Source organism: Acanthopagrus latus, chromosome 3 (assembly GCF_904848185.1).
Source record: "Acanthopagrus latus isolate v.2019 chromosome 3, fAcaLat1.1, whole genome shotgun sequence".
Taxonomy (NCBI): Eukaryota; Metazoa; Chordata; class Actinopteri; order Spariformes; family Sparidae; genus Acanthopagrus; species Acanthopagrus latus.
Genome location: NC_051041.1, coordinates 17,051,473 through 17,077,193, shown reverse-complemented (window position 1 = coordinate 17,077,193; position 25,721 = coordinate 17,051,473). Strand labels below are relative to the sequence as shown.

Below are 25,721 nucleotides of genomic sequence, written 5' to 3'. Positions count from 1 at the left end.
CATAATTAAGATTTACATTGCATCGTTAGTTGAAGCCAATCTAGTCTGAGACCAAAGTAATGAAATATGAATATGTTACGTGTTTTAATATAATATCAACACCACTCTAACCTCTAACCACACAGCAGAGACAACTACAGCTTATATACATTGTATTTTGTCTCCCATTTACTTTCTGAGCCTTGTGTGTGGATCATGTTGTTATCTAGTAATGTGAAGAGATTTGGGGCGTTTTCTACACACAGTTCTCAAAATGAATGTAGTAACTGGAAAACAGCATTAGTTATGCGTTATGAGGGACGATGAGAGAGAATATTTTTTACAGATATGAATGTGCGGATATCTTCAAAGATTATCATCAAAACTCTCCTTGCAGAAGAAGTGGATATCATTTGTAGCCAGTAAAACTGCTCATGGCCCTTTAGCCTGTCTGAATGTTAATTTTATTTATTGATTTGTCTTTCATTTAAAATGTAATTTGAACAAACAATCGGTGTTGTGCTGGAAGCTGGTGGTTAGCTTGTGTTAGCAGACTCATTATATCTAACATTAGCTACTGTTGCTGTCTGTGAGCAGAGCAGAGAGGCACTGGGATGTGCTAAGCTAAGCTAAGCTAAGCTAAGCTAAGCTAACCACATCTTGACTCCAGCCCCATACTAACACAGAGAACATGAGCTCGTTAACCGCCTGGTGTTTTCCAGCCTGGCTGCTATGCTAACCATTAGCCCTTTAATAGCGTGGTCAAGTAGCAGCTAATACGCAGCGCATGCTAAAGACTGTGAGGAAGTCCAAATCAAAGCATTTCACCTGCCAGTGTCCTCCATCTCATTACACTTTGACTGCCTGATGTGAAAATGATCTTCAACAACAAACTTCACTCAGCAGGTTTAAACAACACTGCTGCCCATTGTGTTAGAAGAAGGAACATCTGTGTGGGCGTCTTACATGCCCAGTATAATCTCATCTGAATCACAAAACGTGGGCCAAAAAGCACGACCAGAGGAAGAGAACAATCCTTTCCTTTGTGAGCTCGCTGTGTTTTAATTATCTGTCTGCTGCCGGCGCTCACAGTGAAGTGGCCCCCGAGTTAATGAACCTCTCTGAGACCTTCGTACTAAATGATGAGTCAAATGGAGAATAAAACTTCCTGGTGACGGACAGTTTTAGCGTTTTGTTATTCTTTGGAGAAATCTCTTCTTACACTTAAAGTAATTCAGACGTTGACACACACGATGTGTATACACATCTGTAAGGGCACGTTAATGACTGCAGTTACACTTCAGAGAAGAAGAAGAAGAAGAAGACACCTACTCATGCATTAGTCTCTTTCTACACTGACATATGACCAGTGATGCCCTGAAACTCCAGCGCTGGCATTATGCTGTGAGAAGATTCGGCACTCATTAAAGACATTTAGTGTGACTCTCACTTTTGTTCCTGAACTCGCTTTCTCTTGCTGTGAGTGACAGCAGAAGTTAAACCATCAACAAAGAAAAGCAGTTAGGATTTACACCAAGTTTAAAATATGCTTCTCTGAGGCAACTATATCACAGGAAAAGGAAACAAATGGATGGAAAAGCGATGAATCACATCAACAGGTCACATCATTTCTTGCTTTATTACCTTTTTGGACTTCAGCTTAAGCTCATATTATTTAAGCATAATACACTGATACATACTTAAGGCTCTGGACCAAAGTTTGGCCTGTGTTGTTATTGATAGTGGCAACAGGCCATCATTACAAACCCAAAGCCTCCGTCCTCATACTTCAACATATCTGAGAAGTTTACTTGTGCTTCTGGTTCTGCTTTTCATTTCTGACCCAAAACATCTTTCTCTCTGTCAGCTGAGGTCAAACTATTCTCCTCCAGTCTTTGTTCTCTTGTCATCACTTTTGGCACTTGTAGTCCAGATACATCAGACTTCATCAGTGATCAATAATTCATTTGAATGGTACAAGAGAGAAGAGTGAGTCAGAATGTGGGAGTAACGGCGCCTTTCAGCCAGAGCTACATACATTTATATATATTAATCGCTCCATAAAAAGATGTTGCTGGTGTTCATCTGAAATAAAAACCTTCTGCCAAGAGACAAACACGGCTTTAAGGGAACTGAAATGGGAATGCCAGTTCAGGAGACATTTCCTCACAACTGCAAGTGTCTGAAGCCAAACTATAATTTGATTAGGTATTCTGGAGAGCAGCATCATCCCAAAGCCTTTACTAAGGGTTTCTGTACTTGACTCTGTCAGCTCGACTACCAGGCAGTCGTTGAGAGAGAGCAGCTTGCCTATCAGTGCAAACATCCACTGCAGTGTCTTTGTGGACGGCTGCATTGGGAAAACAAGCTCTGTTTCTGTGTGTGAGGTATTAAATCCAAAATGGTTTCCAGCGTTGTTAAGTATGAAGACATCAAGCATCAAAGCCAGGCAGCTTACTGACCCTGGTGTAATGATTAGAAATTAAGCCCTGGAACTCCCAATGAAAAGAAAACATATAAAAATCAGCATCCAGGGAGGGATTTGATATCAGCTGAGAGCAAAGCTTTGAATAAGACTGAACAACAGAGACAGTAGAAGCTGGATGATCAAAGACGAGATGCTGCGATATAAACTGTTCTGCTTTAATGAGGACATACAGATGTAAGTTCTATATGTACAATCATTGTGTGTGTTCAGACTCTATAATGAGATCATGCTGTGCTTCACAGTATTCAGATGGGACCTGCAGTCTCCATCCCAGCCTTAAGGACACAGTGGCACTCGGGTTCAGTATCAATCAGAATGAAGAATGCATGATTCAGGGTCCACAGAGACCAGGTCTCATCTCTCTGTGGTGCATTATACATCTCGTGTACTTGCTTGTCCAACTTAACATCACTTCCTTCCTATTTAGACCAACACAAACCCCCCAGCAGCTCAGTCCCAGCATTCCCTGCACCACACTCCTGCACAAGCAGAGTAAACTAGACTTTCTCCTCCCACTTCAGTGGCCAGGGTCTGCACTGCGGGCCATCCGCTGCAATGCCTCGGATAAACTCTGTTTTTCTAAAGTGCTGAGTCAGGGCCACATCTGCTGGAGAATCTATTGTATCATTGGGTTTTCCCCACACGTCCGCTGGGTGATTTGTTGTGTGCAGCTCAGATTTAAGAAAGAGCCTGAGGTAGTTCTGAGGTGGTGGTGGTGGGAGGCCCTGTCAGCAGCAGCAGACACCTGAGGAGAGACGGGAGCGCCCCCTTTGTATCATCTCTGCTCGATCCATCATCTGAGCTGTGGGAAGTAAGGTGATATGCACCTGGGGGGCAGCAGGAAGTAGTGCTCATCACAAGTGGATTGCATTAAAAAAAGGATGATCAAGAACGGCTTTAATGTGAGAGTGTCTGTTCACCAAACAGGATTCAGCATTATTGGAATCAACAAGTTAATGCAGACATGGTGATTCTGTTTGTCACGATGGTCACTGTGTTAGATTAGGCAGCTGTACACTCATTAATCACTGCTGTGACTCGGCAGAGAGACCACAGTGTCAGCACAAAAGACGCCTTTCCTGGGTCACTGTTGGATCAATCCATGGTCCATGTTGAAAATCATTAGTTTGGTTTTCTGGGGATGAGTCAGACTGCATGTTACATCAGCTCTGGTTTTATAAAAATGGTGGTCATCAGCTAGTAGTTGGTCCTTGGTCACAATAATCCCACCTGGTGTAACCAGTGTAGCCACCGACTTTAGCAAAGTAGTTCTCTGTTCTAGACCAGCAAAGTGAAGCAGTTTTCCTGTTGAGTAGTTTGGTTGTTGTAACACAAAGAACAGGTTTGAGAAAACATGTTGGCTCTGAACCAGCTCTCGAATGGACGAAAAGCTCCGAAATGACAGAAGGGCAGCAGTGACCTTTTGTCTGTTGTCCCTGACAGAACCTGCTCCACTCTTTGTCTTTAGTTTGCAACTTTCCAGTTGTGCATGGAGAACTCTGTGCTCCTGTTTCACTGTAGAGGACACAACATATCCAACATGATCGTCTCTCTGTCTCTTTCAGTTGTCCACTGCAATGCTCCAGATAAAACGATCAATCGTCTTCCCCCCATCTGCTTTTATTCCTGATGTAATACAGCTGCTGCACATATTGTGAAGCATGAACACAGTCTTTATGTTGTTGGGTGTCACACTGGTCCAAACCACATCAAACTTTAACTGTAATGAACATCTTATATTGGAGAGAAGCATTTTTATTAAATGATTTCTTGAGCTTCAAACAACAAAAGTGTTTAAGAGCTGAAATACTAAGCTGATTGATCGATCAGCAGATAATTAGTCTGCATCACTTTTGATAATAGATCATTTAAGGAGAAGGAAACAAATGGTTTTAGTTTAGCAAATTCTTCCTCCTTTTCTCCTTGAGGAGTAAATCGAGTGCTGGCTAAAGTAAAACTCTCAACAAACCAATTGGGTTCACGACCTCCAAATAACAGCATGAGAGCTTCAACCTCTGAATCAGAGTCTGTTTAAAAGCCAGAACATGCAGGAAAAACTAAAAAAGCTTTCAAACATTATTAACACAGATCTACAGTCACCCCTCATGGTCGCGAGCCTCCGTGCACCAGCCATGTAGCTGCTCCTGAGCTGTGGTGATGAATAATGACCCCAGAATATGATGATGTCATGGTGAACTCGTAACTTCATCGTTTCATCCTATTGGACATTTCTGTGAAATGTCATTATTAGATATGAAGTGAATTCTTGAGTTCACATTGACCCTGACTTTGACTACTACAATCTAATCAGTTCATCTTTGAGTCCAATTCAATCCTAAAATTTAAGAAATCCCCTCAAGGCGTTCCTGAGATATCACACTGACAAGAACGGGATGCCAAACTTAAATCAGATCATCCTTGAGACCAATCGGACTTCTCAATTCTTCAGATAATCCCATCACAAGAAGTGGGCGGACAGACAGAGCGACCTGAAACGATCGCTGGTGGGGAGGCATACAAATAAAGACCCTTAATTTGAAATCTTCAGTAAACTCTGAGAGCTGGGTAATTCTGTAATCACCCTTGTCGTGAAGCGAGCGTCCAGCTGGGGGAGTTGAAAAGTGATCTCTCAGTTGAAGTGTCTCAATCTGCCGTGATTGACTGCTTACTCCTCTCCAGTCCATTCCACAGAGATTTACGGCCAAGTTGAGTGGACTGGCTGCCAGGCAATTACCAGCAAGTGGATCCTATTGCACCTCTTTGTCACTTTAATACTAGAAATTTGGTTCTCATTAGATAAATGTCAGACGGAATTAGGGCCGTCATTTATTTTGTGTGACACCACCTGACACCTCTGTCTATCTCTGGCAACTTCTTTTCCCCAGGAGTGCTTGTCTGCTCACCTGCTCTGGCTTGACAAAGCATGCCGAGACACACGGAGGAGAAGAGAGTTAGGAAAGCCGAACACGAAGAAACCAATCTCCAGTGCACAGAGGAGAATGCAGAATGCCAAATGAAAGGATTTCAATTAAAAGCTCATAATTTTGCTCGTGGCCACGTTCTGCTCGTCACACTGGGAGGTGTGATGACTCATCGGCAGGAATTGATGAGAAGCTGCAGACAGGAAGCAGAAGTTACTGTGTCCACAGGGATCGACGGTCTCCTCGTCACAGCCGAGGAGCACGACCTGCAGCTGGGCCTATCGATGAAAGTTTGAGCGCGTGTTCACCGACACCCCGAGAAAACGTCAATACATGTGATACCCTGACGACGCAGCATCAACAGTCACACGATGGAGCTTAATTATGATCTATAATCGCTGTCAAACAGCTGAGAGCAGCATCCACAGAGAGGCCACAACACAGAGCCCAGTCTGGACAGTGATGTGCCCTCCTGAGACATGCAGAGCTGATGACTTGGTTCAGTGTGGAAGAAAATGTAGTGTGTGTGTGACACTGTGTGTGTGTGTGTGTGTGTGTGTGTGTGTGTGTGTGTGTGTGTGTGCGTGTGTGTGAGATAGCCAAGCCAGTGTAGCAGACCACAACCACAACACATGCTGAGGGATTATCACTCTGCTACTGGGAGGGAGACAGGAAGAGAGCATGAAGAGTGTGTCGGAGAGCAAGTGTTCGATGTGACGGTGACAGAGTGGGAGTTCTGCATGTGTGTTGATTTGAGTAAGTATGTGTGCTGTCCCGTCCGTCAGTGTGTGCAGTTGTGTAAGCGCCGTCCTCTTCCAGATTACTGGTGCCAACACAGAAAATACCTTCTCATTCTTGTTTCAATGGCAGGTCTGAGAACAGCACACGGAGTCCTTCTCTACACTACAGCAGACACATGGTCTACACACACACACACACACACACTTCTTATCAGCTCACAACACAATTGTCGGGTGATTTCAGGATTGTAAGGCTCAATTCAAGAATCAGAATCATGCCTGGACAAATGGTGAACACTGGAGACAATACACACAGAGGCAGGCCGCTGTGAGCACTGTAGGACGGGCCAATAAACTGGGAGGAACGACACAAGCGGCTGTTTGTGCCGGCAGTCGAGAGGCATGTAATCACTGGCACACAGCTGCTAAAGAGAGGGAGGCGATAGGACAAACAGATAAAACAGAAGGAGGGAACAAATGTGAGGAATGAGAGAGAAAGTGTCAGAAAAACAAGTGAGAAAAATGTGCCGACCAACTGAAAGAGTAAATACTGCTGGTCTGAGTACCGAGAGCAGTAAAAGGACCGTGAAGCAGAGGTGGCCTTGCAAAGGCTTCGCTTCTCAATGCTGAGCAGCAAAGACTCACAACAGTTGTCACAGCTGAACCCTCTGCCAGCCACAGGCGAGGCGAGGTTCACGGCATTATTTTGATACGCCGCTGTCGTCCAACCTGCCCCAAGCAGGTATATACCACCAGAGGACCAGAACTTTATCTAGCAAAGGACTGTAAGCCAGTCATTATTCAACATGACAGCAGATTCCTTTTAATAAAACAATTCAGTTCAGAGCCTCAAATTCACCGTCGCATTTGAACTTGTGAGCTGGTGCTGATGAGAGAGCGTGTGATTAAACATGATGTCAGTGTTTTGTGGAAAAATGTTGAAGACAATTACATCTCTGCCACTGTCAGAAGTTCATCCCCAACCTCACCACCTTCCAAACAGTCCAGATGAAAAATTCAAAGTCATAAGTGAGTGAACTCAGAATGGAGGCCGTCAAACCCAGACGAGCATCGGGGGTTTCGGAGAGGTAATCAAGAATTACGGAGGCAGAGAAACAGAAAATCAACGGGCGGATGATCTTTTACTTTTATTCCCCAGTGGAGCTCCCAATCTGAGCTGAAGCCACTCAGCACCTGAGACGAGATGAGATGGAATCTCGCCGCCGTTCATATGGGACTCGGAGTCATTAGCAGCACATTGGTTTCAGGATCAAACAGTTGTGACGGCAAATCAGGGGAACAAAACCGCCAGGATTCGGCAGCTCAATTGAAATGCAGTGTGCAATTAACTTTATAATCTGTTTACAAATGAGGTCTACCCTGCTACTATCTCTGGAGAGTGTGGGTGTGCATATTTGTATGCAGGTGGGGGGAGTCCGTTTGTGTACTCGACATGACTGCATGCACATTCTCGCTTCGGCGTGAAGTCACCTATATATATATATAAAAAAAAAAAGAACGGGGTTCATAAGCCACATGCCTCCACATCTAATCAAACCCTGGAAACTGCATAGAAACTGTTCTAAATATCCAAACAGCAAATTCCTCCTCTACATATTCAATATGTATCAACACTTTCAATGGAAGAGTGCGTTCTGGTGAGATGTCATGATGTGAAACAGAGGAGCAGAAAGAGAGCGAGACAGAGACAGAGACTGAGAGAGGAAAGAGGTGGGAGTGCTGTATTCGTTTGGAAAAGAGGGCATTTTTCCAACATTGAATGATTTATCGAGATGAGCTAAAATAGTTTTGCATATGAGAAAGGGCAGACTGAAAGCATTTGCCACTACATTAGAGACAGGATGAGTGTAGCTACGAAGCCGGAGTGTGAGGAACCAGCCTGCGATGGCCACCAAGTGATATAATTATGCTCGTGTGTGTGTGTGAGCGTGCACGTGTTAAAGGTTTCACACACACCGCAGAGCGCTGCACTCCTCTGCTCGCCGGCTCCGTCCATGTGCCCATCAGAACAGTTCAGAGGATATAATTCTCCTCAGACGGCAGCCGAGCACCGAGCGTCTCTGACAGCTGAAAACAGCCAGAAAATCACTGAGGTGTAAAAAGTTTCTATATTTCCCCCTGAGGGAGGAAAACGTGTCGCTGTATCACACTGCTCGAGACAAATTAAAGTTTGGATCGTTGTTTTTCTTTTATCGGTTTTAAAACTTCTGTTTTCGTCTCTCTGCCTTCCTGCTGCAGTTTTCTCCTTCTCCTCAGTCCGACCCAAAAACATGACATCCAGGCAGCGAGCGATGTCATCACAGTGGGAACGCCATCATGCTGTCAGGTGAAGGTTTGTTTTTAAAAGGTGCTTCAGATTCTGTGGGCAAAGGTGAACAATTCCCTCCATTCACATTCTGATGAGATGCACATTAAAGGTGAAACTGGTGCTGATGGCTGAAATGGACACTTGTCATTGGATGATTAGCCTTGACAGACATATAATACTCATTTCCACCTCAGTATTCTTATGTTAGAACTCCACTACAAAAGTTCTGTAGGATTCGAACTATTAAAAACAATCCTGGTCTCTCTGACCGTTCATGCAGCCCCTCAGTTCTGAGAAGTCAACCTTCCAGAACCCTGCTGAGGGGCAGCAAACAGAGCTTGTGAGCAGAAGGAAAACCAGGAAATACTTTCTCTCGTACATATGATCCAGATCAGAGTCTGAGCTGCTGTAAATCACCTCAGTCTGAAGAGATGGACTGAGCAGGTGGACAGCTGCGGCGTGATGTGCCTGGAGCAGATGAGCTAGAAAGGAAGGTTTTGTGGTTCACAGAGCTTCCTTAATAGGTCCAATACACAAATCTAAGATTGTAAACTTGAATATATACGACAGAGAATAAGGGAAAGTATAGTAAGTCCCCTTTAACACACATCAGTCATCAAGTTTAGAAACATTTCAGAGCCAAAGAGAAAAACACATGTAATATTTGTGGCCTGGTCTGTGGTGTTCTGTGAGCGTACAGATGAAATGATGAATGATATCTGACTGTGACATACAGAAAGCCCCACAGATTCTCAGAAAATGAAAAATGGAATACATTAATCTGGATGTCAGTGTAGGAAACCATTTTCTTTTTCATTTTCACAGCTGGTGGATTATTGAGAGTCACAACTTGTGACATAAAAATCAAATTTATCTATTCATCGGCTATATTTGCCTTGTTATTTTCCAATACAGGGCTTAACATCAGTCTGGAACCAGAGCTGAGCCACTGCTGTTTGGTTTATGGATCTTCAGGACCAGACACGTCTGAATAATACTGTACACAGCAGGGATACAGTGTAGTATGTAAGGCACATTTTTAAATGAGTAAAAGTTGAGCTTCCATGTTTGAAGTCCAGGCAGAATGACTCAAATTCAGCAAGCATTCACTCACACATCTACTATAATTAGACTCGAGAGACACCACTCACTTTTTTGTTTTTTTGTCTGACTAAACAAGCCAAAAACATCAACAGAATTTCACATTCGCCTGCAGGGAGGCCAAACTTCTGTGACACTGCAGATTACGGCTGCATTAAAGTCCAAGCATGGCTTCTTTGAGCACAGGCCAGAGACAGGCTGTCTGATAGGGAGACAAATGAAAGGCAGAAGCGAGATATGGCACTTGTATTACCACACAGCACACTGGGGACAGATACACTATCTGACAGAGGAGCAGAGTGTGTGGCCTGCGCCGGACTAATTGTCACTATGTAGTATTACAGCAGAGAGTCGTGATTGAGGCTAATGGAATAACACACATCCAGCCTGGTGTGGCCACTTAAACAGAGGGAGGTGTGTGTACGTGTGAGTGAACACTGGCCGGATAATGATGACCCATAATGCATTTTGTGGTGACACGGGCTGCGGGCACACATGTGGTGCGGACGGATAAAGTGGCCGGACGAAAAAATACAGAGGCATAAAGAGGAGAGAGGATGGAGGGGCCGCAGGAGAGAGAGCATGTTTGTGTCAGGGAATGAGACGGGCGATGAGGTAACGAGGGATGGTTAAAGAGAGAGAGAGAGAAGGGAGACAGATGAGGAGAGAGAGAGAGACAGAGGTCCAGTCTTACCATGTCAATGAGACTCTCCTGGATCCGGTTCAGCGTGGTTCTCAGTCTGCTGCTGATAAGGCCCAGACCCGATGACTCATACTGTAGAAGACACACACACACACACACACACACACACACACACACACAGAGTTAAGTGTCTGCACCGTGCACAAAACGTTTCCTCTATAAGAACACACACACACACACACACACACGGCAATCATCTGCTCTCGTCTCACGTAGTCGGAGACGGCAGGATTTTTACTTTACTGCTTTTAGTCAGCTGCTCTAATCCAAAAAAGGAGGAGGAACTGGGAGGAACAGACATCGGATATCTAACAATCAGGCCGGCTACAGCTGATGACAGATGAGAGGTAAACGAGGAGGGCGGGGAGGTGAGAGCACAGCAAACTCAACATCCAAATGATTCTGAAATCACTTTCAGATGCGCTTGATGTCACTTGAAAGAGCACATCACACACACCTTGAAGGCTTCAAATCAACCACACCACGACAAGCGCTGACTATGTTTCGCTCTCACAAGGTGGGGACAACCTTGCATGTTAGTCATATTCATTCCAGGGATCTACTCTTACCAGGCAAGCAGGGCCAACCACCCTGGTGGTGCCCGCCTCTCTGCCACCATGAGCTGGCAAAGACGGGCTTGGGACGGGCTATGGATGACAGATGGACAGCAGAAAGGAAAAACAGGAAGCAAAAGTGAAAAAAAGACAGCACAAAGAAAGAAGCACACAAACAGGCTCAGATTTAATGGAGGTAGTGGGCAGAATTACTCTCGTAGGCGTCAACACTACGACTGATCATATTCAAATGGGCTTTAATTTGGGACATCAGCCAGGTGAAGAGAGGAAACATCTGATTACTGTCGATGGCTGTAAGCAGGATACGTTAAAGCTTCCTTCTTTGTGTCCACATGAAAACTTTACATCCGTCACATGTGATACTTATCTGGAGATGTCTGAGAATGAAGTGTCATTAGTGCGTTTGTCCTTAATGCCTGTGTTTCAGACACTCAGGCAGTAAAAAGCAAAGAGTTCAAAGCTCCTCAACATTCAGCTTCAAACATGTTCCCAAGCTTTCAAGTTGGACTGATTATTTTTAGAAACTTCCAAATTAGCTCTTGGAACCTTTGATATAAATGAGGTCACACTCGGCTCAGTGAGGCATCTCATGCAGTGAAGGCCATTCAAACTGACATCAGTATATAAAGAAGGAAACAATACATGCTGTTGGTCTACCACAGTAGTACAGTTGCCATGGAGAAGTTCACTTATGTGCACCGTACAGATGTGCACATGGTCAAAGAACATTGTTAACAGATAAACACATTAAATCCAATCCCATAGATTCTGAACATGGAGTTCAGATCAATCATCACCATCAGTACTCGACAGCCTTTGAAATAAGTGTGTGTAAGAAGGGAGGCCAACGATGTCGTCAGGTTAATCTGAGCGAGGCCGTAAAGCAACACGACTGCTGATGTCCTGTCTCATCTCCAGGTCATCACATACTGATCTCTGAGCTGGTGCCCGACCGGATCTGCCGACCCAAAGTGTCGCTATCTGATGACCTGGGGGAGGAGACGTTAAACAACAGGCAGCATGTGAGATGTGCCTCGTATGAGTTCATGCTAGCTGAACTGAAGGAGTCGAAATCTGCTGATGTGTGGTAGCTTCATCAGATTCAGTATTGGTGTGAACCATTAGAGAGCATTATTTAGTAGAAAGTCTTAAATCTGTGGATGTCACGTGTTGTGGTGTGATGAGAGGACTGGAGATGCTTTGTGTTGTGTTTACTTTCAGTTTTCGTTCTCACTGATACTGTACAGAATAAAACCTCAGAAGTGAGTTTATACTGTCATGCCACAGGGTGTCTGGAAAGAAAAGTCTGGACATGTTGGAGGAAGGAAACGTCTACTGAAAGATGCCGCTGAGCTGCATTATGGGAGATGTAGGATTTAGCATTTTTGAGGTATTTTGTAAAACATCTCCACCTCTGCTGCTTCAATTCTGACTGTTCAACTTTAAATCAGTTTCTTTTGTGTTTGCAAACTTTTGGGATGTGTGATACTAAATACTAAATGCTGCAGCATCCCTTTAATTACCTTCATCCTAAAGTGCATTTAAATTAGAATCTCTTTCTGACTTGCTCTCTATTTCTTACAAAATCTTTTTACTGTCTATTTATCACTTTTCCCCAAAACAGTCAGTAAACCTGCCTCTGTCAGTCTGAGGAGCATAACAGCCTGGTTATAAATGCTGATAGAGAATCCGTTAGCACGGCACATAATACGTCTCTAGCACGAGCGTGACAGAGTCAATAGTGCAGCTTGACTTGACAGGGCCAATATACACAGATAATGGGGTATTTATCCTTTTGAATATTAATGTCACCCATTACTGTTCAAGCGTATAAGTTGCAGCTCTATCTTGATTCCAGCGGTGTAAAGAGAGCAGATCCCAGGTCAGAATACCAGCATATGTGCATAGCAATTACCATCAGCTATTTAAAGATTCATGGGGACATTAGCATTTTTTTTTTCTGTAGGTGCCTCTTTGAGCGAGACTGTTCCATGAAACGGGCGGGTTCATGAAAGTAGACTTAATGAGGACTGGTGGAAAAAAGAGAGAGTGAGAGTTTAACAGCGACGCAGACGGACAGACAAAGAGTGGCAGGGGAGTAATGAGAGGAGGAAGCAGGAGGGATGAGAGACCTGCAGCGCTGCATGAACAGAGCAGTCAGATGAGGGAAACTGTACGGCACAAAAGATGAGCAAAAAGAGGGATTAAGAGCAGGCTTGACTGAGAAAGATGACACACAGTCGACGTGTGATGTAGAGCAACATGAATAATGTGACAGAAACTCTCTCATACTGTACATGGACCCACCTGGAAGACTGAGAGGAGAAAGTGAACACTTGACAAGTTGTCAGCGCATCAGAGTGTCACCTTCTCACATCTCCCCATGACACACACACACACACACACACACACACACACACACACACACACACACACACACACACACACACACACACACACACACACAGAGCATTCAACCTCTCTATCTCTTCCACCTTGATGGGACAGAAGTCATTCTGCTGCCATCATTACCACTTCCCTGAGGGCGATGCTGACACAAATGCTGTTTTTTCCTCCCTGGGCGAGGCGCAGTATAAATGACATGATAGTCTTCAGGTGGAGTGGGGGCGACTGGGCTCGCTCACTGTAACCTATCGTTCAGCTGAAATCTTTACTGAGGCAGACAGCAATGAGGAAAGATGGAGGCAGCGGTGATTCCCCGTCTCACTGTATATCATCTAATAAACATAAATAATTCAGAACTCCGGAGTCAGAAATAAACGCAGGCAGTTTGAAAGCACCAGAAGTAAAATATTATGTAACTGCAGCACAGCAATGAAAATAACTAAAACAAGGACGAAGCTGAAGATGACTTGTGGGGTACGGCTGACTCACTTCTTTATTTTTAGTAAGTAAACACACTGTGACTTTTATTTCTGTTTTGTTTATGGCATTTTTTAGTTTATGGCTTTACTTAAAAAAGGACAGCACAGATATGATCCATAACGAACAGGCAGGCAGAAAGAGAGCTGGATCCTTAAACCTGGAGGTTTCCTGTGTCAGCCTGCAGGAAGCAGTATCTTAACGTCTGAGGACACTTCAGGATGTGTCCGTGTCCTGTTTCCAGTAACAATTCTGTCACCTTGGTTCACATTTATCAAGCAACTGTTCAGGTTTATAAACTTGAGTTGCAACTTAATAATAAAGAAATGATTAATAATAATTTGTATTTTACAGGTGTGTGTGAAATAACCTGACACTGATGTATTTATGCCCTGATTCACAGTTAAGAGTTCTGTTGGTTTTACAGTTTGATGACAGTGCAGCCAGTCATGAATGTAAAAACTGTCAATAACATTTGAACAGCTGCAACAGAAACAGCAGAAACTGATTCGGTCACATCGAGTGAATTTGTCTGTAAAGTTATTTGTTTTACAATCTCTAAATTTGGCGTAACTTACACTAACCCCGCCTTCTGATCCAGCGTGATTTTGATGTGTATTTCTTTTATTTAGGAGGATTAAAGACTAATGAGGATCCTATTAAACAACAAAAAGTAATGCTAGAATTGACGATATGCTTTTGGACAGCAGCCATGTACCACGGCACGACAGCACAATATCAAACGGAAGCGTAGCGATTCTAAAATACTGTACCATGTCATTGCGTCCAAAGAAGGTGTAGACGGCGTACAGGTAGTAGTCGAAGAGCTGCGACACACAGTGGATGACGTCGAAGGCGATGGGCTTCAAAATGTTCATCATCTGCATGTACTTCCCTGTGTGGAGAGGTTGAGAGCTGTTAGTATGAAATACGGCACAATGAAGTGTTTTAGAATGAGCAATAAAGAGCAAATATGTGCATTCTAATAAACAACAATTAATGGTTAATATGTGAACCCTGATATAAAGTGTTGGCAGCTACATTGATACAATATTAATAATCGTAATATGATGTAAAGACAGACAGTCAGTGTTTGAGAGACGAGGGAATCCGGTCCTGTCTGAAGTATTTCTGCGACACAGATAGGGAGATGAGGAAAAGAGATTCTTCTCCCCTTTTTAATCACATCACATCTGTTCTTAAGTACATCTGCTCGGAGATTAAAAGAGTTAAACTACAGTTGGGTCATCGCGGCGGAACCACATGCTTTAGGGAAGAACTTTTGCAGGAACACATTGCATTTGCATACACTTGAGGGCAAGGATTTAATTCAGCAGCAAGGTAATAAAAGCAATGAGGAGAGAGTACAGGGCTGTAATAAGGTTATCATTGACTCAGAACTGATGAATGGAGGCAAGAAAAGGAGAAATAAACTCAATCTAGCTGGCTTTGCCACTGAGACAGCACTATTTCTCTCACACTCTCATTTTTCACGCCCCTTCGCTTGAATTCTGCACCGTGAACTTGGGGAGCAATCTAATTTCATCAAAGGGCTGCAGAGAGTGAATTAGAAGTGATTGCTTGGAATCAAACTTCTGGCTTTTCACACAGTTTTGCCACATGGCTTTAAATCTATATTACCAATGGTGTGAAGAAAAAGACCAAGGCTCCGACGTCATCCTGTTTGAGCAGGAACATTTTAAAGAATGACTAAAAACTGGCGGGACCAAGTTTCTCCTGTATTGTTTGAAATCTTAAGAACAGTAACAGATCTATATTAGCCTGACGTATGCATTAGATTTATTCAGCCATACAACCCACACAGGAGAGATTACTCGTCTAATTACTTTTCACACATGAAAATCACATCATAAGAGCCACATCGCCAAAGGACACGGCGTGCGAGGGAAGGGCCACGACACTTTCATAGACACGTCAAAGAGACGTGTAAGCACCTCTCGGGAAGCGAAAGGTCAGAGCTCAGGGCGAGAGGCTAATCGTCATGAGTGTGGCTCAGTCACACAGGTAGCTGCGGACACCTGTGCTGATCGTGACGACCTGCTTGCTTCATGTGTGCATAAATTGTATTCTTAGCAGGCTAAAGAGCCTCCCCGCTGAGGCCGCCACCCAAGGAGAGCTTAGTGATGGAGGTGTGCAGGACTCACCGACAAGCCGGATGACGTTGAGGGTGGTGTTGGTGAGGATTGGTGCGTTGGTCTTATTTAAGTTGTAGTCAGACTTTTTCTTGCTTCTTATGGTCTCACGGGACACGCTGGGGAGAGAAAGTGGGGCAGAGCCATGAGAGACGAAGCGACTCAGTAATATATGTTAACATCACTAATCCTCAGCAACGATTCGCCAGGTTCAGAACCTTAGTGCGGGTCAGAGGCTTGTAATTGATCAATCAGAACCCATTACACAATGCAGGAGACAGAGAAGGACCCAGGTGGTGATGTCTCTGAACTGGTGATCCTGGAGCGCCAGACCGCCTGACTCTGATCGTCGAGCCATATTAGCCAGCAATCATTACACGGGCCTTCCTGATTCCTGGATGTGACCATGAGACCCATTCAGCAATTATCCATGAGTGATAGCTGCTTATAAGAATGGGAAATTAGCATTTAAGGGACTATAGGCTAATGTCAGGTTAATACACATGGCGAGCAGGAAGGTGAACGTGAGAGTAAGAACAAAAGCTTCACGTTTGTCAGACCGATGATCATAGTACCAGTGATAAGACACGATGACAGGAAGTGATTATTTAACAGCACCTCTGTAATGAAACAGTAACATTACTGTTTGTGTTGTTTTCACATGCAGTGATACAAGCACACACACAATCCTGGAAAAAAAAAACCACAAAACTGAACAAGGAGGGTTAGAAAATTCAAAAATCTATCACGCTGCATCAAATGCATTCATGTTTATAGTTTATTTGTAATGCACAATGTCTCTAACAGAGCATTTAACTGCTGATAAGTCACTTAATGAACTGAGTGACCTGATTCAGAAAGGCAGCGGCACAATGAAACAGAAGGTTCCAGAGGCCTCGTGTCATTCATCTGGATGATTCTCATGTCTCAGTGGTGTTTCAAGAAAAATGTGTAAACCACATATTTCTTTGACAAATGTTAGTTGGTTTATTTATTCATTTTCACTTTTGTCCTTTTGTTGATTTACTCTGTATCTGTTCATTAATCTGCCAAGCTCAGGCCTGTAACAAAAGATTGAAAAAATGATTAAAATGGTAAAAACATAATCATAAAAAACCTTAAAACCAAATTACAGCTACAACATGTTAATGTTAGTATCAATTATTGGATTTAATTCTAACTAAAAATACAACGCTTTCCCCAACTGTATTACAATTTCTGTTTCAGTTGAAATGAATCCTTTTACACGCGGTGCAGAGGAGCATCGCCTTTATTAAACTGCAGCTAACCTTCATTAGTGAGCCATTATGTAGGCGGAGGCGAGAAGAAAGAGAATTTTTCATTGATAGACAAAACGCCTGTACGAGCTTCAGGAGGTGAGCCAGAGGTGAGTTAAATGATCAAAGCTGAATGAAACAATAAAAATGTGGGCAGATCACATTATGTTGTGTCTGTTTACATGAGCTGCGTCTCTTCTGTGTCTTTTCATGTTGTGTTTTTATAAAAGAGTGAAGGTGCAGTGATCAGGGACACTTGGACAAACTACGCAGCCGTGTGTCTTCTGCATGTTGTAAAACGACTGGACTCGTACTGACCTCTTGAGGGGAACGTCGCCCGTCTGCTCGTCAACAAAGTCCTGCTTGAGCTCCTCGGGGACGTCGCTGTCGCTGTCGTAGTCTTGATACACGCTCTTCTCCAGCTCGTCTGACTCGTACTGCAGAAACGGGCGAGAGAAACATCAGGCCGAAGTCACAGGACAGAGAAGCCAGTGACTGATACAGCACAGATGGGTCAAGTAAAAGTGATAAAACTGAGTCAAAATCTCCACAGTTCTGGAGGACAAGAGTGGGAAGTTGATGCTGTGGGGAAACCGTGTACCTGTTGTTGATCAGATAACAAGTTTCACTGAAAAATCCATGAAGGTTTTAAAATAACAGGAAGTACAAACCGGAAAAACACATTTTTTGTTGGAGAGCTGTGATTGAATCCTCTGACATTTATTGAAAAGAAAGTCTTCCAGCACCAGTGGGCACATTAACCACGAAGCCACTCGCTTCAGGAGGAAAATCAGAGTTTGGTTAAAGCTCCTCTGGAAGACAATATTGTCTTTGTCCTTAACTTCAAGCTCAGGCAACACAGCAGCCATATAGAGAGGATTACAAGCTTAAGAGCGACCCAGGCTCGGGCTCCTGCATGCCTAATAGGTTAGATATGTTAGATGCAATATTGCGTTTCATGTTGAGCCTGAAAGGAAAGTAAACTGACAGAAGAGAAGAGAGAGCGGTGTGTTGAGCCTCCTTTGTTATCTCTTCTCTGTTCTTGAAGAGAAATACTGTTAAACCTAAATAAACCTTGACGGAAAAACAGATTTGGGACTTTTCATAGTCGGAGGAGGAGCACATGAGTACAGCACCCACAATATAACACAATACTGAGTGGATCACTGCATCCAGACTGTAGCCTGATGAACCCTGCAGAAGCTGTGTTGGTTTTCATCTGTCTTTTATCTGTGGTGTGACAATATGTCAGAGACTTACAAGTATTTATTATACAGAAGTTATTTCATTTCGACCCTCGACTCAAGACGTGAAGTTGGAGTAGTTGGTGCAACAGTTTCCTGTTAACGAGGCAAAACAGGACCAAGAGGACCCTGGTCCTGACCGGGACGTTTCTAATCCTCCTCGAGACACGATCCACTGTTGGTGTGTTGTTCAGTATCACGGTTCCCACAGTGCCCATCATGTTTTCACATACAGATTTTGTCAGGCAAGCATAAGTGCTATTTTTCAGGTGGACAAGACAAGAGGCTTACACTGCCTCCCAAAATCCAGCTCGCCTCGTCTCTTCTTGGTCTGAAGATGAAGTTGCACCAAGTATACTGATTAATGTGCAGTGAAACCAGCTCTCAGAGATGGAGAATAGCCAATTCTCCCCTCTGTCAATTATATATGGTGCTAAAGTGGCAGGCTGAGCTGTTTTACTGGACGACACAGACTGGATGGAAAAGCAAACGGCAGTAAACGTTTCTTTTAAGGTCAGCTGCTGCCTTTTATATTTGACTCGTAACAGAGCAGAAAATGTGCCTCTAAGAAATAAAAAAAATCTTACAACACTGGAGCGATGGTTATAAATACTCACAGAAACAGCATACTGAGAAAAATGACTACATGAATATGATGCTGTGTATCACACACAGCTGTCCTCTTAAGTTAATATTCACCCTGTTGTGTGATCTACACACAGGCTACATTTGTTATTAGTTTGATAATGCACGATTGACAACAGGTAACATGTGGCCGTGTTCACTAGAAGTACTTGTGTATGATGACGTGATGTGTACACAGTCCACATGACATTACACTGTAGGTGATGAACACCAGTAAATCAGCATGAATCCCTCTGTGCTTGTTTCTGCAGCTGTCTGAGTGACTGTGTAACACACACCTGCACATCTCACACTAACACCAGTAGAAACTGTTTTTTGTCTCCTACCCCGTTAGACGCCAGCACATCCTCCGTCTCCTCCTCTCTGTGCTCGGCGGGCATCTCAAAGGGGTTTCCCTCCTGAAGGTACTGCTGGAACAGAGACAGCTGCTCTGGAGCCGGGCCGGTGGAGGACGCCGCCTGACGGCTCGGGGAGACGGACGGAGAACGACACTGACCCATGAACTTGAACTCCTGGATCGGAGAAGATGGGGAAAAAACGTTGCAAATTATTATTGGCTGCACTTGCAAATTATCGTTCGATCGTGAATGAGGCAGAAAACATTTTTTGATTTTTGGCTAAAAGGCAACGAACAAGCAAACTGTCTGCTGCAATGCCAACTGCTTGGTGTTGCATAATTTTTCTGTTTGTTCCCTTTCATGTCGGTGACCTTCAACAACGAGCAGTCCATGAGGCTGTCTATATGACGCTGTAGTAAACCACCCTGCATACTGTATCATTTATTGGAAAATGTTCATTAACTGAAAACACTTGAGATGGATCGCTGGAGACACTGACAGACAGCGAGGCTGACAGGAGACAGACTCAGCAGTCAACATGTGGACACGACTAACGATTCAGAACATAACAACTTAATTACACTATCAAAGCTGTAAGAACTGTGTTGCTCTGATATCAGCACATTTTAACCCATTTCAGTTCTATGTTTCTACTCGGTAAATGTCATTTTCAAGTGAGGCCATTTCTTTTTAAACTGAAGACAGCAAATGAAAAGATGCGTCCAATCTATTGACACATGTACTGCGTATCTATGCACAGCGTGTCTCACAGTAGCACCAGCATGTTAAGATCCTGCACTGTTTCAGTGCCCAGTGGGATCTAATGGGTTAAAGACCCAAATAAGCGATGTCTCAGCTGGATATCTGAGTAAGCTTTACTGTGTTGTTTTTCTATCAGCCAGGCCTTTGTGTGCAGCGCCTATTTACCATCGAGTAATGCAGACCTACAACCCTCTGATGGCGGCAGGTTTTATCATGGAGAGTCTCTGGTGTGTGTGTGTTTGCTGCAAAATGTTTCCAAGCATGAAGGGAAAAACAAGACGTGTTTGTCTTTTCTCCATTTATCTTTCTGACATCTCTTTCTTTCCATTTATCATTTCTGCATCTAGGTGAACTGAGCATGAACATGTGGTGAGCACATTGATCTTCTTCTGAGCTGTTGAAGTGCATATCCAAGGGATACCTACAATAATTTGGCTTGGATGTGCTGTATATTATCTATTTTAGGTTGTAATGTTCAGGGTTTTATTTTTAACTGCTGCTCATCCGTGTGTGAAATACAATCCTCAAACATACACGCCACACGGGAAAAGAGCCGTTTTATCTTCTTCTGTGTTATATAACTTTCTTTGAGCTTCCCTCCTCCTATGTTGATATGCAGGCTTGCACACAGACACACACACACACACACACACACACACACAAATCATTGATCAGGATTGCCTGCGCTTCATATCCTTATGCAAATTTCAAAGTGGCGGGGGTGGGTGATGAGTGACAGTGTAGAATAAATGAATGCTGGGTGCTTCAGTCTCTCGCCTCAGTGATATGGCTCTTACTCACATGGAGCTGGGCGATGTTAAAGTTAGACTTAACCGGGCACAGCTCCCATGTCTCGTTTTCCAGAAACATCCTCAGCTCTTCCAGTCGGGCCCTGAGAGGTTGAGAAGAGATGAAAGGGAATGGGGGATGACGGAGAAGAGCAAAGAGTTAGAACCAAGAACATCAGTCCATTCCTGACCCGGTGCCATTTCATATATTCAGCATCTCCTGTGTTCTGAGAGCCCTGATGAAATGAGCTGCAAAGGTCACTGATGCGCAGCGAAAAGGAAGAAGTGTGTGTGTGGTGTGAGCGTGAGATGGATCACAGCTCCAGACAGCCACCCTGGTCACAAACTGGGCCTTTCTGTGTGAAACGTCCGGGATGTGTTGACGTCAAGCGCTGTGCTTCTTCTTCCTACTTGTCTTAAAAGGTGCTTGAAAAATGAGGAGTGACAGAATGTGAAACAACGCTGAGAGACAGAGCAGTCCTGAGGTGCAGACAGGAAGACCGACTTCACTGTTGTACATTAGGCTCACTGAACTTTATTCACAGTCCATTCTGCATCCGTTCTCTGGAGTTATGTTGCTCCACTGTGGTGCATCAACAATCAAAGGGACATTAAAACTTTGAAAACATTTCAATCACTCAGAGACAATGAGCACTGCTGGCACAGCTCTTAGATATTTATCATATCTGAACCCTGACAATGTCATTATGTCCTTCACACCCGCAGGCCAACAATACACCCACTGTGATGACTGAGTGTGTAACTGCTGGCAGATGACAGACAAAGTTCACTGATGGGTAATCTCTCTGGGAGTGACACCCGGGCAGGAAATGAATCAAACGTAATGTAAAGATAATGCAGGCTGGAAGCCTCCTGGCCAACAGTGTGGATGTGTAAGTGTGTGCCCCCTCCTCCCCTCCTCGTCTGTCACCTCCTCCCCTCTCTTTCACTTCTGATATCAATCTCACAGAGATCACCTTTAATCTCAGTATGAATCCCATCATGCCTCTGTGTCCCCCTCCTTTGCCACTTTGTGTCACAGGCACAAAGCCTGTCAGAACTGGGATATTTAAGAACCTTATCAAAGATTTTTGACAGGCAATCACAACAGTGATCAAGTGCAAAATACCTCAGATGATGTGTCTGTGTGAAAGCACATGAATACATATTCATGTGCTTGGCAGGGGGTTATGTAATCAAGAAGGAATGTGCTCCCAGTTCACTGAGGGTTACAGCATAATTACATGTCTTCTCAAAGAGGGTTACACTGTGATCAGGGAACAATCAAGACAGCCGCTGGTTGTGACTGTGTGCTAAAGTGAACATCAAGTGATGACAACCTGCTGTCCAGGACTCAGCTTCACTAGCACATGTCAGATCCATGTCTCCTACCTGTCAGCCCAGTGAGTGAACAGTAGTGACATGTAATGGTCACATGACCTGGGTAATGATCCAGGAGGCAACAGAAACATTTTACCTGTGATAGTTTTTAAAGTAGTTGACACTCTGGCGTTTGATGGACTCCTGCAGGACCTCCGACTTACTGCCACAGAACTCCTCGCCCACCTGCATTAACCTGGAAGAACAGCATCATGACAGAGACACGCTGAATCAGAACTACTGTCATCAGCCAGTTACACAACTGTACAAAGAATGTGTCGTGGCATTTGCTGCACAACATGGAAAAATAAACATAAATAAATATCAATATTTAACAGCAAATATATAAAAACTGCATGTACCGAAAACAAAATCAGTGTGTGTGTGTGTGTGTGTGTGTGTGTGTGTGTGTGTGTGTGTGTGTGTGTGGTAGCTCCACCTGAACATGAGAGCAAAGAAAAGACAAGAAGGAAAGAGATGATGAAGACTAATTGACGGGATGAGGGTGAGCTGGGTCCTGCTGCGTACCTGCTGATGACATCCAGCACCACTATGAAATCATCGTACTTGAAGTTAGACATGTCGGTGCCCAGGATGTAGGCCTTCACTTTCAACTGGACATCCTGAAGAGAGAACGGTGAAGTAGACGAGGATTCAGGAGGAGAAATTGTGACTGAGCAACTGTTAAACAGGAAACTAAAAAAAGAAAAACTGGCAGAGGCGGAAGAGACATGCTCGGACTGGAGAAGCCAGTGATTAGCTGACTGGTCGATTTATAGATTACACTGTGCTCAGGTTTGACTGTGTTCTGACTTTAAGCTTACGTTTAAACAGCAGGACAGTTACATGATAGGAACATCTCTGGCTCAGACGGACCACAGACAGACACACAGAACTCTCTCTGACCTGCCAGATCCGCGTCAGTCCGTGCTCAAGCTTCTTTTTCACGTAGCTGCGGTCCACCACCGACTCGTCAGACTCAGCAGCTGCTGCTTCATCTAGAGACACAGACGGATTAAAAGCCATGTGTTAGTATGAGATATGCTCATCCTCTGTAACATAGAAAGTCAAATCTATTTGTGACAAAGAAAATCCTTTTCTTTAATAAAATGATCATCACAAAAGCAGGAAGTGATTAGCAAATTAAAATTATCATTATATATTTTTTAAATCATGCATGGAAATGTACACAAAAAAACTGTTGCACTGAGATGCATCAATAATCAGTTTAGAATCGAATCGTTGACTTCTGAATCAGAATCGAATCATGAGGTTCCGAGAGATTCCAACCCCCAATCAGCCCCAAACATCCAGATCAGTCAGGCAGTAAACAAGACCTGATGAAATCATCCATTTAATTCCTCTATTGTTTGACAGTTAGATTTCAGCAGTAAAGAAATTATTCAAGTACCCATTTCAATGGATATAAATCAATACACTGATGCATGAGCCCACTGGATCCACATATGTTCTGAGGTCAAAATAGACCATTATTATGTTTGATGAGGGAGAAAATGAAAAATATCTGTTTGACAATGTAACGTGTGATTCCTCAGGTGTACTTTAATACGAACAGGGAGTTGTGGTATAACTGACATGCAGATTTAAAACACTCGGACGAGTCAGAGACCAGCGCTGTTGATCTGACCGTGTGCAGCCGGAGACTCTCTGAGACTTTCTGCTCAGCCAGCGTCTGACAGGAGTGCAGGTCCAAGACTGACAGCGACCGGGAACACAAGACAACACTGGAAGCCACTTAAAAAGGTATTACTGTCCTGTTCACGGTCAGGCAGCCAGAGATGAAACCAAAATCTCCAAGTGAGCGCGATTCCTCCTCTAACATCAACTCACCGTCCTCTCCTCTGTTAGATTTGTTTCTTGTCACCGGACAGATAGAAAACCTCACAGCACAGAGGCTGCAGAGGCTGCAGAGGCTGTAATGTCAGAGCAGCTGCAATACTTTCCCTCGGCCCAAAATTGCTTCAATCAGTCTCAGGCTGCTCGCTCTGTTTGAAGTGAATCTCGAGGAAAGCCGGCAGCAGTGAGCCTGCAACTAAACTAGCAGGTGGCTTTCAACCCAGTAATACATTCCTTCAAGGTATAGAGAGGAAAGATACGGTGACTCAGCTCGGTCACGTATTACCTCACTGCTTAATCTCGGTTTGTCTTTTGTTATTTTGTTTAATACATCGAGAAAAAATCATTTTTTAAACGTGCCACAATTTCTTCATTAACAGCAGCACCATGTAACTTTCTGCAGGAAGATGAGTTTCTTTCACCATCTGTAACCATTTATTCTTGGAGGGTCGCAGGAGGCCTGTGGGTGGCGGGGTACACCAGTCCTGTGCCCAGGTCGCCAAGCAATCATATTTAAATACCAAATTGGGTCGTTGGCATAAGACCTGAAGCATTAACCCAAAGCATTGGCATTCAGATCTGGAAATTAGACTCAATAACTAACTAACATTCTCCAGAATTACTTTTAAAGTTACAGTGTTGCTTTAAGTACATGCTTTATAACATCTGTATACTTTCTCCTTGTTTATTTTCCTACAGGACATCAAGAACATCTCGCATATAAAAATTAAATTACTCGTTCCATGAAAAAAACACTGACTCTTGTATAACGTGATGTTGATTTTGTTGTTTGAGTTCAGGAAATTCAATTATTTTGAATTTCTCTGCTCTACAAGGAGGCAAGCTGCCAGGGTCGGCTGCAGGGCAACTGTCCTCCGAGAGGTCGAGCGTCTCCAGGAGCGTCAGGAGGCTCGATGCTCGCAGAGAGAACTGAATCCTGCTCTGTCTGGAGGAAGAAAGGCCTTCCTGCCAAATGCAGCACACTGATGACCACCTCAGTCTTTACTCAACGACATTCACTGCAGCTACCTGCCTAATACCCCGAATGTCAAGTCAAAGTTAGGGCTAAATATTAAAAACAAATCATTTACATTGATTATTTTGACAGATTTTGCTAAATGAGTCACAATCTTAGTGAGTCATGATCATTTCCACTGAGACAATATGTAGAAATGATGGCAATGTTACTTATCCTGAGTTCTACATCAAACCAGCACGTTTTCTTACATCTGGAGAATCTCTGCAGCATTTCTAATGATATACTGCGACACACTGTACCTTCATCAAAGCACTGCAGCTGCTGCCATTTGGTTATTGCAATTTCGATAATATTCACGATAAACTGCCGTGATCACAATACATAACAAACAAATAACTCTGGTTGAGTCTGTGTCGACAGACGCCAGAGCAACAAAATGCCTCACTTCTGCTGCAGCATCTGTTATTCCAGTTCCCCTTCACTTCGGGTGAAGAGACATTCTCTTCAAGGATTGGAAAAGAATGTATATTTTCAGGCAAACGACTATGTCGAATTCATCAAATCACAGACAGGAGCACA

General features: G+C 43.8%; 1 protein-coding gene across 5 annotated transcripts in view; it reads right to left on the bottom strand.

Moving 5' to 3' along the window:
• vps50 (VPS50 EARP/GARPII complex subunit) overlaps positions 1–25,721 on the bottom strand; it is a 98,951-nt gene that overhangs the window by 21,164 nt on the left and 52,066 nt on the right. For 2 of the 5 annotated variants that reach the window (XM_037092796.1, XM_037092793.1), the window contains exons 14-22: positions 23,213–23,304; positions 22,835–22,929; positions 22,404–22,502; positions 20,940–21,030; positions 19,365–19,550; positions 17,468–17,586; positions 15,885–15,991; positions 14,493–14,614; positions 10,253–10,333 (exon numbers count right to left, since the gene is read on the bottom strand). In XM_037092796.1, coding sequence (XP_036948691.1) covers positions 10,253–10,333; positions 14,493–14,614; positions 15,885–15,991; positions 17,468–17,586; positions 19,365–19,550; positions 20,940–21,030; positions 22,404–22,502; positions 22,835–22,929; positions 23,213–23,304 — 992 coding nt within the window. Of the gene's footprint in view, positions 1–8,115; positions 8,509–8,855; positions 8,940–10,252; positions 10,334–10,830; positions 10,909–14,492; positions 14,615–15,884; positions 15,992–17,467; positions 17,587–19,364; positions 19,551–20,939; positions 21,031–22,403; positions 22,503–22,834; positions 22,930–23,212; positions 23,305–25,721 lie in introns of those variants that run through there. The other 3 variants (XM_037092797.1, XM_037092795.1, XM_037092794.1) reach the window with 3 other exon arrangements.